Here is a 17439-nt window from a genome sequence, read left to right as displayed (position 1 = left end):
ATAGAAACATAAAGTAGATTTGTGGTTGCCCGGGGCTGGATGGAGGAGAGAAGAGAGGGCAGCTGATGGGTTTCTCTTTGGGGTGACACAAATGTTCTGAAATTAGGTAATGGTGTTGGTGAATATACTAAAACCCACTGAACTGTAGACTTTAAAAGGAAGAATTAAATGGCATGTGAACTATATACATCATTTAAAAAAATTTCGTGATTGATATCTACTGTCCATTTATACAAATGCAACTTGTCTATCAACTAATGCTTTTCTATTCTTTTTTGGCTGATAAAGTTGTAATAACCACCATTTGAGAACAAACAGATGAACAAAAATGTCTCTGTCCTTAAGCAGCTCACAGTTTTGATGACAGGTACCCATGTATGTGTAACACAATTTGGTAAATACAATGAAAGCAATATCCAGAGAATATCAAAAGTGCACAAAGGAAGAATATTTAATGCAGCATGGAGGCAAGAAGGTTTTCTAGAAGAAATACTTATACAGTATTAAAAAGGAATGATTAGCCATATCTAAAAAATATGAATTTACTATAAGCAACTCAATGACATACAACTGCAGAAGGATTCTTCAAATAGTATCTTCTACTGTTCTGAAATTAACAGTAGCTATCATAACACTCATTAAACATTTTTAATAAACTACTATAATATTGGTAGTTATCATTTAAAGATAGATTCTGTCTTCCCACTATTTAGTAAGTTTCTTGAAGATAGTTGACTTATTCTATATACTACTTATAGTCCAAATTTCTATATAGTACCTCCAATATAATAGATGTTCAATAAAAATTACCATCCTATCTAATAAAAGAGAAACATGGTAATTAGCGTATGACCACTACCCTTCCCATTGGCTAATCAGGGCGATATGCAAATTAACTGCCAGCCAAGATGGCGGCCGGTAGCCAGGCAGCTTCAAGCTAACATGGGGCTTGCTTGCTTCAGTGACAGAGGACTCCAACATTCCCCGCCTGCCTTGCCGGCCTCTGAGCTTGCAGTTTGAAACATTGTAACACTATATAGAAGCTAAACAAAACCCCAGAAACCTGCTTTCAGCCTGCCGGGATCTCAGAGCTGGAGTTATACATTGTTTCGATTATAGAACCCAAACAAACCAGATACCTGCTTTCAGCAGCAGAGGCCTCAGAGCTGGAGCCAGAGCTAAAGCTGGCCCAGAATAAAAAGAAAAAAGAAAAAAAGGAGCAGTTGGGAGCTTCAGTCACCCACCAGCCTGAAAACAGCCCTCAGCCCCTCACCCAGACTGTCCAGGCACCCCAGTGGGGACCCCCACCCTGAAGGGTGTGTGACCAGCTGCAAACAGCCATCATCCCCTCATCCAGGCTAGCCAGGCACCCCAGTGGGGACCCCCACCCTGAAGGGTGTGTGACCAGCTGCAAACAGCCATCATCCCGTCACCCAGGTTGGCCAGGCACCCCAGTGAGGACCCCCACCCTGATCCAGGACACCTTTCAGGGCAAACCAGCCAGCCCCACCCATGCACCAGGCCTCTATCCTATATAGTAAAAGGGTAATATGCCTCCCAGCACCGGGATCAGCGTGACAGGGGGCAGCACCCAAACCCCCTGATCGCCCTGCGGCTCTGTGTGTAACAGAGGGCGGGTCCACAACCTCCCTATCCGCCCTGCTCTGTTCGTGACAGGGGAAGGTGCCCCAACCTCCTGATCAGCCCTGCTCTGTGCCTGATAGGGGGGAGCTCCCCAACCCCCTGATCGCCCTGCAGCTCTGTGTGTGACACGATGCGGCGTGCCAACCCCCTGATCGGCCCTGCTCTGTGTGTGACAGGGTGCGGCGCCCCAACCCCTGATCAGCCATGCTCTGTGTGTGACGGTGCAGCGCCCCTAGCTCCCCACCCCCCATGGGCCCTGCTCTGTGTGTGACAAGGTAGAGCCATAACCTCCCCATCGGCCCTGCCCTGATGTGACAGTGGCGGTGCCCCAACCCCCTGATCGGCCCTGCTCTGTGGGTAATAGAGGGTGGCACCCCAACCCCCCCCCCACCATGGGCCCTGCTCTGTGTGTGATGGGGTAGAGCCATAACCTCCCCATCAGCCCTGCCCTGATGTGACAGTGGTGGTGCCCCAACCCCCTGATCGGCCCTGCTCTGTGGGTGATAGAGGGTGGCACCCCAGCCCCCTGATCCGCCCTGCTCTGTGTGTGACAGGGGGCGGTGCCCCAACTCCCCTATCGGCCCTATTCTGTGAGTGACAGGGGGGAGCTCTTCAAACCCCTGATGGGCCCTGCTCTGTGCGTGACAGGGGGGAGCTCCCCAACCCCCTGATCGACCCTGCTCTGTGCGTGACAGGGTACGGAGCCCCAACCCCCCTGATGGGCCCTGCTCTGTGAGTGACAGGGGGCAGCGCCCCAACCCCCTGATTGGCCCTGCTCTGTGTGTGACGGGGTGGCGCCGCAACCTCCCCATCGACCTTGCCTTGAGTGTGACGGGGGCGGTGCCCCAACCCCCCAATCAGCCCTACCCTGAGCGTGACTGAGGGTGGCATCGCAACCTCCTGATCCGCCCTGCTCTGTGCATGACAGGGGGTGGTGCCCCCACTCCCCAATCAGCCCTCCTCTGAGCCTGACCAGGGCTGCACCTAGGGATTGGGCCTGCCCTCTGCCACCCGGGAACAGGCCTAAGCCAGCAGGGCATTATCTCCCGAGGGGTCCCAGACTGCGAGAGGGCACAGGCCAGGCTGAGGGACCCCCTCTTCCGCCCCGAGTGCACAAATTTTTGTGCACCGGGCCTCTAGTTGATAATAAAGAAGTACATGTAATACATCAGCACAACTAAACCAAAGGCAACTAGAAGGAATCTCAGACATCCTTAAAGATGTTTTATACTAGTAAACACAGAAAAGTTTGGGATCTCATCTGAGTACCTGGGTAGCAGTATTTTCTTCTCTAAGAAGTAGAATTTCAGCTGTCAGAGCATCAATGAGCTCTCGATGATCACCTAATGCCTGCTCCAATTTCTGCCTTGTCTCTTCTTCTTTACGCAGTTGGAGCTCACTCTAAAAAAAAAATATCAAATAAACCCCCATCAATAGCATCACATGTTGAAAACTAAAAGTTTCTACTCAAAGTTGTCAAAAAAGAAAATACTTACAAAGTATATATTATGTGACAATAATGAGAGTTAAATATTTTTATTAAAAGGTACATATTTCATTAAAATATGCAGCTTTATCCTCTCCCCTTCTTCAAATAGAACACAATAAACAGGCTGGTATATAGATTGAATAACTAAAATTTTGTAGAAGGAAGTGGAGGGAAGTACATATACATATTGCTTGAATACACATCGACCATGTCTGGAAAGATATACTGGTGTCTGGTAATAGTTGGCTACACAGAAGCAAACTGGTTAAATGGAAGTTAGGGGTGGGAATTAGATTTTTCATCACATACTCTTCCGTGTCTCTGAATTTCATACCATGTGAATAGATCACCAATTTGAAAATTAAATGTTAAAATATAATCCTCCTATATAATAAAAGCCTAATATGCAAATTGCTCGACCAGGAGTTCAACCACTCGCTATGATGTGCGCTGACCCCCAGGGAGTGGCATGAAACGTGGCTGCACGGCGCTGGCAGCAGGTGGCAGTGGAGGTGCTGCTGGCCCCGATGTGCCCCGACGAGAGCGGGACTGCGGCAGGATGGTGGAGCAGGTGAGCAGGAGGCACCAGGCCAAGGCAGGTGCGAGTGGGGGTCCCGATCACCCCACAGACGGCGACCAGTGGCGGCAGCAGGAGGCAGGGCTGCTGCCTGGTTCCTAGGTGCTGAGGGAGCCGGGCAGGGGGCCCGGCCCTGACCAATTGCCCCACAAACAGGATAGTGGAGCGGGGAGGGGGAGGGGAGGGGGGGCGGGCAGGCCATGGCGGGGTGCCAGGCAGGGCTGCAGGGCTGCGGGGCTGCAAGGTTGTGGGTGCGAGCTCGGGCTGTGAGCCTGGGGGCACAAGCTGGAGCCCAATCCCCACAGGCTACCGTGAAGGACCACCTGTGCACAAATTTGAAATAAATGACAACAGGTTTAAGTGGTTGAGCTTTGTAAAGCAAGTGATTAACTAAAAAGTACTTGCTTCTAAGCCTGTAATACTTTCAGAGCCAAAAGTACACTCCTGGAGATCCCTGACTTGAGGGTGGAAGAATGTTAAGACTCTCCTGACTCAGACACCATAATAAATCTTTCAACTAAAAAGCAATTTTCTGAAGACCTCTGAATTGAAACCTCTGAGTTACAGAGGTGAATCAAATTTTTAAATAACAACATTTCCTCAAATATTTGTCATATTTTATGTTTAACAAATTTAAACACATAAAAATAGTTTGAATAGATTTTTTAAAAGATGAACTACATAAGCTAACTCTAATTCCACAGCATTCTGAGGATTATTATTCACAAATGAATTAAAGAAACAATTCTTGCTTGTCTTATAAATGATTTCACAACAATAAAATATCTGCCACTAAGATACTGAAGGAAAGCCCAAGTTACCAGTCACGAGATAACATAAGGGATTTCCTCAATCTGTGTCTACAGATAACAGGCATGCTATTCTCCAAACTGAACTAAAAGGGAGCAGGAATCAGAGGAAAGCAGCAGAATGAGGACACATTAATAGCTCTATTTAATCTATAACTGCCAAATAGTATTAGTCCATATTAGCACAAGATATTTTACTTATAGCAGATTTACTTTCCTAATTACATTTCACTAAGGCTCATATTAAAATCAGCATCACTTACCTGAGCATGTGTCTACATGCCAGCTGATGCACGAATCAGCTTATAGAGGAAAATGAAGAGGATAAACTTTCACTGCACATAATCTAAAACTGAGGCATTTTAAACAAAGCTATTCAAACCTGACTATACTTTACTTGGAAGTTGCAAACAATTAGATGTAGAGAAAAAACCCTACATCTTTCCACCAGCACTCTGAAGAGGAGACCCTACTAACCTCATGTGCTTACCTCTTTAAGGTACCGAACCAGGCGACAGAGGGAGCTCACCAGCGACAGGGTGAAGCCTGTAAGACCCTGGCTGCTCTGCGGTTCCTTGACTTCGCGTCCTGTCGACCGCTCATAGTCTTCCATTTCATGTTCCACTTCATGTATCATGTGCTTGAGGACATCCAGGCTGGGATTGGTGCTACTTGATAAGTCTGTGGAGGCTGTGCTAGATGACAGCATGTTTCCCTTCTGCTTGGAAGGGGCACACAACTCCGGTTTTCTTTTCACTGATAAATGACAGAAATCATTCTATTTTAAGATCAGGAAAAATTACACTAGAAAACTACTAGAAAAACCTTTGGCTGTTGTTCACAATTTATAAAACATTTTTGTAGAAGTTACCACAATTTTATCACAAAAATCTATTCAGATTAAACCGGGTTTACACAATCTGTAAGGAATGTATAGAACCAGCATTTTACAAGGCTACATGGGATAAAAGGAGGCATTCCTTAGCTACGACTCAATAAATTCGTACTTAGCTAGATCCAACTGGATGACTGAAAGGAAAAGCATTCACTAAGACATTAAGATGGCCATGTCAAGTTACATGTCTAATAATTCATCTTTGTGAATTAAGGGACGGAACCTTTATTTAACAGCTGCTTTTGCTTCCTGGAGTTCAGCACTTGTCCCACAACGTAGCTGCAGTCTAGAGACTCAGAAGATTCTTCAGGCTGAAGCCTGGTGTGGACTCTCTTGACAGCATTGGTCGCATTCAGAGCAGCTAAAACAAAAGGTATTCCCAAAAGCATCTCAAGTGAAAAAAAAAATGATTAAAGCGTTTCAATTCACAGGTCAATCAGTATTTTACTCAATTAGGCTAAGACAGTCAAAACTCAAATAACTTCTTTAAAGATTACTGTGTTCAAGAAAGAAAAAAGCCGAAACCAGTTTGGCTCAGTGGATAGAGCGTCGGCCTGCGGACTGAAAGGTCCCAGGTTCGATTCCGGTCAAGGGCATGTACCTGGATTGCGGGCACATCCCCAGTTGGGGGTGTGCAGGAGGCAGTTGATCGATGTTTCTCTCTCATCGATGTTTCTAACTCTCTATCTCTCTCCCTTCCTCTCTGTAAAAAAAAAATCAATAAAATATATTTTTTAAAAAAAAAAAGAAAGAAAAAATATAGCAAGCTATTATCTGTAAGAAATAATATAATGTGAAAACAAACCTTTTTTTCCCTCTGATGGAGAGGTGGATGATGGAGTCCCTAGGGGGCTTGTTATTTGTGACTGTGTTGCTATTTTCTGCTGAATATCAGTCCACAGTTTACTAATTATCTCAGAATTATCTTCCTTTAGTTGGTGAAGGAACCTGTAAATTATGGGACAACAAGCTATATATTACAATTAATAAGTGCCATCATTTACACTGTTCAACTGTTTACATGTTTGAAGAAACTTTTCATAATTCATAATCAAAGAAACCAAGATTTGCTTTAACTTATGAGAGAGAACTAAAATACCAGTCTTCTTTTTTTTTAAAAAAAATATACTTTTATTGATTTTAGAGAAGAAGGGAGAGGAAGAACAAGATAGAAACATCAATAATGAGAGAGAATCATTGATCAGCTGCCTCCTGCACACCCTCTAGGGATTCCGCCCGGGGATGTGCTACAACTGGGATTTGAATAGTGACCTCCTGGTCCATAGGTCAGTGCTCAACCACTGAGCCACACTGGCTAGGCTAAAATATCAGTCTTCTTAGTGTTAGAAGAAATCATTCCATCTCCCTCCCAGTATCCAGCCTGTACTGGCTCCTAAAGCGGGGACTTTCCCCTTTCTGAAGTGGTATGGTCCCATCCTCCTCCCTCTTTCTCTAGAAAAAGTACAAGACTTAGTCCCTTCTGGTTTCTCTCTCCTACTAAAAGCCTGTTCCCAGAGCTTCATCTCTGCTCATCACTGAAATAAAGTGATTGGAGCAGACTCTGCCCTATGTGTTGAGAAGCTGGGAGAGGGAGTGGAAAGAAGAGCTACAGCGTAGATAATCAGAGAGCTAAGCTTTATGCTGTAATCATCTTCATCATTGATAAAGTTAATATTTTAATCTCCAAATGTCTATTTCTCAATTAGACTGAGACTTAAAAGAGCTAGGAGGCCAGCTGTGGCCAGTTTGGCTTAGTGGACAGAGCATTGGCTCACGGACTGAAGGTCCCAGGTTTGATCCTGGTCAAGGGCATGTACCTGGGTTGCAGGCTTGATTCCCTGCCCTGGTTGAGGCATGTACAGGAGGCAACCAATCGATGTATCTCTTTCACATCGATGTTTCTTTCTCTCTGCCTCTCCTCCTCCCTTCTATTCTCTCTAAAAATCGATGGAAAAATATCCTCAAGTGAGGATTAACAAAAAAAAAAGAGGGTGGGGACGAAAAAGCAGAAACAACCCAAACATCTACCAACTGATGAATGTGATATATCCACACAATGAAATATTATGAAACCATTAAATGAAGCATTCATATATCTACGTCATGGATGAATCTTGAAAACATACTAAGTAAAACACACCAAACACAAAAGACCACATACTGCATGATTCTATATATATGAAATGTCCAGAATTAGCACATCTACAGAGATAGAAAATAGACCAAATGAATAGATTAGGTAGGGCTCAAGAGTTTGGGGTTACACAGTATGGGTTTTCTTTTAGGAGTAACGCAAATGTTTTAAAACTGATTGTAGATTGTACAAATCTGTGAATATATTAAAAATCATCAAACATTATACTTTAAATATACTTTTATTGATTTCAGAGAGGAAGGGAGAGGGAGAAAGAGATAGAAACATCAATGATGAGAGAGAATTGGCTGCCTTCTGAACACCCCAACCGGGGATAAAGCCTGTAGCCCATGAATGCACCCTGACCAGAAATCAAACTATGACCTCCTGGTTCATAGGTTGATGCTCAACCATTAAGCTACACCAGCCAGGCCAAATATTACACTTTAAATGGATAGACTGTGTAGTATCCTATATAATAAAAGGCTAATATGCAAATCAACCGAACAGTGAAATGATCAGCTGCTATACACGCACTGACCACCAGGGGGCAGACACTCAATGCAGGAACTACCCCCTGGTGGTCAATGCACTCCCATAGGGGGAGAGCCGCTCAGCCCAAAGCCAGGCTCATGACTGGTGAGCACAGTGGTGGTGGCGGGAGCCTCTCCTGCCTCTGTGGCAGTTGGACATCCCCCAAGGGGTCCTGGACTGCAAGAGGGTGCAGGCCGGGCTGAGGGACTCCACCCCCCCCTTGCAGTGCACAAATTTCATGCACCAGGCCTCTAGTGTTAACTATAAATAAATAAAGCCTTTACCAAAAAAACAAACAAACAAACCAGGAAAAGTGAAATCTTCTTCAGTGGCCCCACAGACCTCAACCTAATGGAGTTGCCTTCAAGCAACTAACAGGTAGTACACTGAACATTAGTTGCTATGAAGTATATTAAGTAAAATGTCCGTAATATAGTCTATTCACAAGCGGTTATTTATCAAAGCATCAGAAAGACTCCTCGGTAAGACAGTGCTAGCTCTAAGTCTAAACTTAGGACAAATCCTAAGAAAAAGTTGGAATGAGATATCTGTACAAATTGGGAAAATTCAAACCCATATGAACTCACATTTTTCTCTCTAATGTTTATACTTTGAAGAGTCAGGTTATGTGAAATAATAACAAGAAAAATAATATACTGCTACCTATGGTAGGCTTAATAATCCCCCAAATTAACCCACAATCTAATCCCTAGAACCAGTATTACTGTATTTGACTAAAAAGGGACTATGCAATTGTATATATCCATACAAGGCAATATAACAAAACAATTACAATATATTAATAAGACTAAATAAAATGGGTAAGTCCCTAAGAAAATGTTAACTTACCAAAATTGACTTGAGTGGAAAGTTTAAATTGAAAGATTTAAGCTAATAAAAATTCACCCCCCCACACACACACATCAAAAAACAGAACACTGCCCTGACCGGTTTGGCTCACTGGATGGAGCATCAGCCTGCGGACTCAAGGGTCCCAGGTTCGATTCTGGTCAAGGGCATGTACCTTGGTTGCAGGCACATCCCCAGTAAGGAGTGTGCAGGAGGCAGCTGATCGATGTTTCTCTTTCATCGATGTTTCTAACTCTCTATCCCTCTCCCTTCCTCTCTGTAAAATATCAATAAAAATATTTTTTAAAAACCCAGAACACTAAAAATACTCTTTATTTAAATGAAATGAAATATATTTAAACAAAAATGAAATAATTTTAAGCTCTATACCTATAAATCTTGAGTCAGAAAATCCAAAACTAAGACCTAAAATGGATAAAAATCAGGAAGAAACAAAAACAAGAATTGATTGAACTTAGGAAATAAATCCAAGAAAAGGGAAAACTAGCTCAGAAATAAAGATTAAATTATAATGTGTTTAATGGAGAATTGTTAAATTAACATTTAATAAGGAACATTGAAGAATTACAGAAAAACAACAAAAAGATTAAGAATAATAACAATGGTTAGAAAGAAAGTACTTGAAATGGAAGACAGAAAAAATCTTTTACATATACATATATATAAAAGGAGTTCCTGCAAAAGAAAAACAAGCCGAAACCGGTTTGGCTCAGTGGATGGAGCGTCGGCCTGCGGACTGAAGGGTCCCGGGTTCGATTCCGGTCAAGGGCATGTGCCTGGGTTGCGGGCATATCCCCAGTGGGAGATGTGCAGGAGGCAGCTGATCGAAGTTTCTCTCTCATCGATGTTTCTAACTATCTCTCTCCCTTCCTCTCTGTGAAAAATCAATAAAATATATTTTAAAAAAAAGAAAGAAAAACAAGTGATTTAGAACTAATTTAAAACTATAATCCAAAACTTAAAAACAAAAAACTGAATCCATATATGAAAGGGCTGTTTTTAGGATGCAAAAATTGATCTGGAAAGGCAAAAACTCCAAGACATAACTTGGCAATATTTAAAATATAAAGGAAATAAAATTTAAATGCTAAAATATTAAAATTTAAATTTCAAGTCACTAGATAAAAGTGACTTAATATCCAAATTATTTTAAAATGCAAGAAAAGTATCCTAGCATCAGACTTCTCAAAGGTAACATTCAAAGCAAACCAAGGGTGGAGTAGCATTTTTAAGAAAGTTAAGGGGGGGGGGGAAACATATAAACCAAAGGTTTTATATCCAGCTAAGTTGTCCAAATATCAAAGTTATAAAAAAAACTTTTAACCTTTTAAGAACTCAAGGAACATTATATTCAAAAGCCCTATAATAAGCTTTATCTGAGAGATCCAACCAAGAGTTAACTAGGTAAATAACATAAAAGGACTGAGATGAACGCGCATTTAATATATTTAATTGTAGCTCTAAAAAAAAAAAAAAGAAATATACAAGGAAGAATAATACATAATGTCTTATTTTCTATGAAAGCAAAAAGGTATGCAGCTAAAAATGGGGAGACGGATGGAGAGAAAAAAGGGAAATACTGGGAATGTAGAACAATTTATTCGTTGAATAGGAAATGGATAGAAACCAAAAAATACCACTTAAAACCAACACACCTGACAATGAAAGGTTAAATAAGAAAATAGGAAATTAAAGGCTATATAAAAGATAGATACAAAAAAGGAACCAACTAGAACAAAATTACAAACTTCCTAAATACCAAAAGAAATATTAAGAAGAACATAGAGAAAGAAAACTATAATTACAGTATAATGACAAAGCTGACATCAAACATAACTGTATCAATAAGTACTTCAGGAAACTTCATCAATTAAAAAAAAAGATTTTCATATTGGCTAACAAGTCAAGGCCCAATTCTATGTTGACTACAAGGGACTCACCTAATATACAATAATTCAGAAAGGCTAAATATAAGAAGATAAGCAAAGATGAACTGGCAATTCAGAAATAAGAAGAAGGCAGAAGTTTCATTCCTGATATTACACGAATTAGAATTGAAGCCAAAAAGCATTCAGTGTGACAAAGAACACTTTCAAATGCTAAATACCATATTTCACAATGAAGATACAATATTTATGGAGATCTATGTACCGAAACATGCAACAAGCACCTTTATAAAAATGGAGGTATTTGACTCTAAAAAGAAATATAAACATCAAATAGAAACACAATAATAGCAAAAGACTTTAATACATTACTCTCAATATAAGATTTGATAAAAATAAATAGGGATACAGAAGAAGTTAACAACATAATCAATGAGGTAGATCTTGAGGCTCTACATTTAGAACTTTATACCTTGTTAATAGAGAACACACCTTCTTCTCAAGCACACACATAGAACATTCACAAAAATTTGATCTATTAGGTCACAAAGAAAACATCATTAAGTTCCACAAGTAAAAATATTACAAACTCTGAATGTAATGAAATACAACTAGAAGTAATAAACCAAAAAAACAAAGAGGCTTTTCTATCTGGAAATATTTTTAAAATATATTAAATAACTCTTAGGTAAAAGGGGAAAATCTAAAGCTAAATTACCTAATTTCTAAAATAACAAAACACTATATATTAGAATATATGGTACACATTTAAAGTAGTGATCAGAGGAAAATTCAGAACCTGAAATAGATCTGTCAATTAAGAATAAAAGAATGAAAATCCATTCCAAACTCAAAATGCTAGAGAAAAAAAAGTAAACCAAAACAAAAGGACAAGTAAGGAAATAAAGACAAAAGCAAAAATTGATGAGAAAAAAATCAGAAAAAGAGTAGCTCTAATTAGTAAATCAAAATCCTGTTCTTTAAAAATTTAACAAAATAGCCAAAACCGGTTTGGCTCAGTGGATAGAGCGTCAGCCTGCGGACTGAAAGGTCCCAGGTTCGATTCTGGTCAAGGGCATGTACCTGGGTTGCGGGCACATCCCCAGTAGGAGATGTGCAGGAGGCAGCTGATCGATGTTTCTCTCTCATCGATATTTCTAACTCTCTCTCTCCCTTCCTCTCTGTAAAAAAAATCAATAAAATATATTAAAAAAAAATTTAACAAAATAGACAAACTAATAATGGAACTAATTATATCATTGCCTTATGATGTCAGGCACTGAGGACTTAACCTCACTTCAGAGATATTCCTGTCCAAAATGTATAACCTGAGTCCAATCACAAAGAAATATCTAAGTCAAATTAGAGGACATTCTATAAAATAATTGGCTTGTATGTCTTCAGATCTGTAAATGTTATGAAAAACAAGGAAACACTAAAATAAGTTTCCAGATTAAAGAAGATGAAAGAGACATGAAAACAAAATGTAGTAAGAGATCATGCTTGATTCTTAAAACATTAAAAAAGAATGACCATAAATACTACTAAAGGGGCAACTAAAGAAATCTAAATAAGATCTACAGATTAGATAATAGAATTCAATCAATGTAATTTATCCATTGTAATCATTGTACTGTGACTGTGTGAATGCATGATCTTGTCTTTTAGGAAATATTCACTCACATATTGAGGGGTAAAAGACCGTGAAGTATGCAGCTCACTTCCAAATATGTGTGTATGCATTGATATAGAGAAAAATGATATAGCAAATACAGACAATGTTAACAATTAGTGAATCTAAGTAAAAAGTATACAAAAATTTTTATACTATTCTTATGTTTTTTTTCAAATTTCAAAATAAAAACTTTCTTAAATTAAGAATATACTTTCAACTAATAAAAGAAGATGGCATAAAACATAGTAAATGGGCTTGAATTTCTCAAGAGGCCTGCAAGGAGAGAATGGAATGATATATTCAAAGTGCTAAAAGAAAGAAATTACCAACCAGAAATACTTTGCCCAGCAAAACTGTCCTTCAGAAATGAAGGCAAGACTTTCCCTAATAAACAAAAGCTGAGGGAATTCATCACCACTAAACCTGCCTGACAGCCCTAGCCAGCTTGGCTCAGTAGATAGAGCATCAGCCTGCGGACTGAAGTGTCCCAGGTTCAATTCCAGCCAAGGGCACATGCCTGGGTTGTGGGCTCCAACCCCAGTGTGGGGTGTGCAGGAGGCAGCCAATCAATGATTCTCTCTCATCATTGTTGTTTCTATCTCTCTCCTCTCTTCCTCTCTGAAATCAATAAAGAAATATACTTTTTTAAATGCTGATAGAAGCCAAAACCGGTTTGGCTCAGTGGATAGAGCGTCGGCCTGCGGACTGAAAGGTCCCGGGTTCGATTCCGGTCAAGGGCATGTACCTGGGTTGCGGGCACGTCCCCGGTGGGAGATGTGCAGGAGGCAGCTGATCGATGTTTCTCTCTCATCGATGTTTCTAGCTCTCTATCTCTCTCCCTTCCTCTCTGTAAAAAAATCAATAAAAAAATATATTTAAAAATAAATAAATAAATAAATAATGCTGATAGAAAAATTTCAAGATTAAATGAAAGGGCACTAATTAGTAACATGAAAACATTTGAAAATAAACAACAGTAGTAAACATGAAACTATTGTCAGATTCAGCCTACCCTAATACTGTTATAAGGTGATATGTTAACTACTTAGCTCTAGTATAAAGATTAAAGAACAAAGGTATTAAAAATAGCTACAGCTACAAACCATTGTTAATGTATACACAGTATAAAAAGATCTAAATAATGACATCAAAAATAAAAAGGGTGAGTAAAAGGATAGAGTGTATGCAATCAAAAAGTTAAATTGTTAGCAGAAAATAGACTGGAGTAAAAAGATACAAAGACCAGTAGAACAGAATCAAGAGCCAGAAAAAACCCTCACATAAGCATTCAATTAATTTTTGACAAGGGGGAAGGACAGTTTCTTCAATAAATATATTGGGGAAATTGGATAAATAAGAACAGAAGAATAAAATTGGACCCCTATCTCATATCACTCAAAAATTAACTCTAAATAGATTAAAGACTTCAACATAAGACCTGAAATGGTAAAATTCCTAGGGGAAAAAAAAGCAACAAGGATCTGGCAACAATTTTTGTATATGATACCCAAAGCATAAGCAACAAAAGTAAAAATGAATATGGGACTACATCAAACCGAAAAGTTTCTGCACAGCAAAAAAACAGTCAACAAAATGAAAAGGCAACTTACAAAATGGGAGAAAATATTTGTAATTCATATATCTGATAAGAGGTTAATATCCAAAATATACAAAGAACTCATACAATAGCCAAAAAAATCTGATTTTCACTCTGGCCAAAGGCCTGCTACCTCATCTGCAGACCCACAGACTCCAGGACTCCTGCCTCCCCAGTCACAAACTCCTCTGAGTCCCAGAGTACGATCCCTCCCACCAAGCCCACCTCTTCAGCCGCAGGCCCCACACTACCCAGCGCCTGGGCCCAAGGGCAAGTCCTGGCGTGTGCAACCCTCCCACCAAGCCCGCCGCTTCAGCCACAGGCCCCATGCTACCCAGCGCCTGGGCCCTGTGGAGAGTATCATAGTGCGTGACCCTCCCGCCAAGTGGGCTGCTTCAGCTATAGGCCCCATGCTACCGGCATCTGGGATCTCCAAAGAGTCCCGGAGTGTGTGACCCTCCTGCCAAGCCCTATGCTTCAACCACAGGCCACATGCAACTTGGCACCTGGACTCTTCAGTAAGGGCAAAAATGGGGAGACAAAGAAACAACCCCCAAAGGAAAAAAAGGGGGAATCCTTAGGAAAGGAACTAAATGAAATAGAGGCATGCAGTATGTCAGAAAAAGAATTCAGAGTAAGGGTCACATTGTTCCAAAACCGGCTGGATGAGAAAATCAACAACTTATGTAAGAATCAAGAGAAAATCAAGAATGATATAACTACAATAATAAACACAATAGAAGGTTTCAACAGCAGCCTAGAAAAAGCAGAGGACCGAATTAGCGAGTTAGAAGACCGGGCAGAAAACATACCCAATCTGAACAATTGGAGAAGAAATTAGAAAGCAGGAGAAGAGCCTAAGGGAGGTTTGGGACAACAGGAAATGAAGTAGTTTCTGTATTATAGGGGTGCCAGAATGATAAGAAGAGGAGCAAGGATTAGAAAACATATTTAAAGAAATAATGACAGAAAACTTCCCAGATTTGGGGAAGAGAAAAGTCACATAAGCACAGAGTCCTAAGCAAGATGAACCCCAAAAGACCCACACCAAGACATGTCATAATTACAATGGCAAACATTAACAACAAAGAGAGAGTCTTAAAGGCTACAAGAGAGAGACAGAATTACCTACAATAGATCTCCCATTAGATTATCAACAGATAATTGATTTCTCAACAGAAACACATCAGACCAGAAGGGGATGGATTGAAGTATACAAAGTGATGCAAAACAAGGGACTAAATCCAAGAATACTCTATTCAGCAAGACTATCATTCAAAATTGAAGGGGAAAGCAGGAGCTTCCTAGACAAAAAAAAAGGCTAAGGGAGTTTATCACTATCAAGCCAGGAACACAAGAAATGCTAAAGCAGTGGTTCTCAACCTGTGGGTCGCGACCCCTTTGGGGTCGAACAACCCTTTCACAGGGGTCGCCTAAGACCATCGGAAAACACATATATAATTACATATTGGTTTTGTGATTAATCACTATGCTTTAATTATGTTCAATTTGTAACAATGAAAATACATCCTGCATATCAGATATTTACATTACGATTCATAACAGTAGCAAAATTACAGTTATGAAGTAGCAACGAAAATAATTTTATTGGTGGGGTCACCACAACATGAGGAATTGTATTAAAGGGTCGCAGCATTAGGAAGGTTGAGAACCACTGTGCTAAAAAGACTGTTGTAAAAAGAAGAAAAAGAAAGAGAAGAAGGAATACAGGCATAAAGAATAAAAATGCCTATAAACAAATACCTATCAATAATAACCTTAAACATAAATGAATTAAATGCTCCAATCAAAAGACATCAAGTGGCTGAATGGACAAGAAAATATGATCCATATATGCTGTCTATAAGAGACCCACTTCAGAACAAAGGACTCACACAGACTGAAAATGAAGGGATGGAAAAATATCATTCAGGCAAAAGAAAATGAAAAGAAAAGCTGGGGTAGCAATACTTATATCTGATAAAATAGACCTCAAAGTGAAGACCATAACAAGAGACAAGAAAGGTCACTTGCCGAAACTGGTTTGGCTCAGTGGATAGAGCGTCGGCCTGCGGACTGAAAGGTCCCAGGTTCGATTCCGGTCAAGGGCATGTACCTGGGTTGCGGGCACATCCCCAGTAGGGGATGTGCAGGAGGCAGCTGGTCGATGTTTCTCTCTCATCGATGTTTCTAACTCTCTATCTCTCTCCCTTCCTCTCTGTAAAAAATCAATAAAAAAATTTTTGAAAAAAAAAAAAAAGAAAGGTCACTTCATAATACTAAAGAGATCGATACAACAAGAGGATATAACTCTGGTAAACATATATGCACCCAATGCAAGAGCACCAAAATACATAAAAAAAACTTCTGGGAGAGATCAACAGCAATATAACCATTGTAGGGGACTTTAATACTCCATTGACATCACTGGATAAATCCTCTAGACAAAACTCAACAAAAAATAGCAATCCTAAACAACTCACTAGATCAGATGGACTTAATTGACATCTTCAGAATATTTCACCCCAAAGCTACAGAATATACATTCTTCTCAAGTGCACATGGGATATTTTCAAAGAAAGACCACATATTAGGACACAGGCTAAATCTCTACAAATTCAATAAGACTGAAATCATACCAAGCATCTTCTCAGACCACAATGGAATAATATTAGAAATCAACTACAATAAAAACAATAAAAAAATTCAAACACTTGGAAACTAAATAGCATGTTATTAAACAACGATTGGGTTACCAAAGAGATCAAAGAAGAAATAAAAAACATCCTGGAAACAAATGACAATGAAAACACAACAATCTAAAGTGTATGGGACACAGTGAATGCAGTCCTACGAGGGAAGTTCATAGCATTACAGGCCTACCTCAAAAAAAAAAAACAACAACCAAGAATAACTGGTAATAAATTATCTAACTCTAACTCTACAAAGAATTAGAAAAAGAGCAACAAGAAAAGCCCAGAACAAGCAGAGAGAAGAAAATAATAAAGATCAGAGCAGAAATAAATGACATAGGGAACAAAAAAACAATGCAAAAGAAGAATTAAACCAAAAGCTGGTGCTTTGAAAGGATAAACAAGATTGATGAACCTCTAGCCAGGCTCACCAAGAAGCAAAGAGAGCAGACCCAAATAAACAAAATCAGAAATGAAAGAGGCAAAATAACAACAGACCCCACATAAATACAAAGGATTGTAAAAAAAAAAAAAAAATACTATGAACAACTATATTCCAACAATCTGGTCAACCTAGAAGAAATGGACACATTCCTAGAAAAATACAACCTCCCAAAAGTCAATCAGGAAGAAAAA

General features: G+C 39.9%; 1 protein-coding gene across 1 annotated transcript in view; it reads right to left on the bottom strand.

Annotated features, from left to right (window-relative positions):
• SPICE1 (spindle and centriole associated protein 1) overlaps positions 1-17439 on the bottom strand; it is a gene marked incomplete at its 5' end in the record, with an annotated part of 55709 nt that overhangs the window by 16690 nt on the left and 21580 nt on the right. Inside the window, 4 exons of the mRNA XM_081086986.1 lie at positions 2914-3045; positions 5010-5275; positions 5638-5775; positions 6220-6362. Coding sequence (XP_080943112.1) covers positions 2914-3045; positions 5010-5275; positions 5638-5775; positions 6220-6362 — 679 coding nt within the window. The remainder of the gene's footprint in view (positions 1-2913; positions 3046-5009; positions 5276-5637; positions 5776-6219; positions 6363-17439) is intronic.

Source organism: Myotis nattereri (genome assembly GCF_964212035.1).
Source record: "Myotis nattereri genome assembly, chromosome: 3".
Lineage (NCBI taxonomy): Eukaryota > Metazoa > Chordata > Mammalia > Chiroptera > Vespertilionidae > Myotis > Myotis nattereri.
Note: the sequence above shows the minus strand (reverse complement) of the source record. Positions and strands in the feature narration are given on the sequence as shown.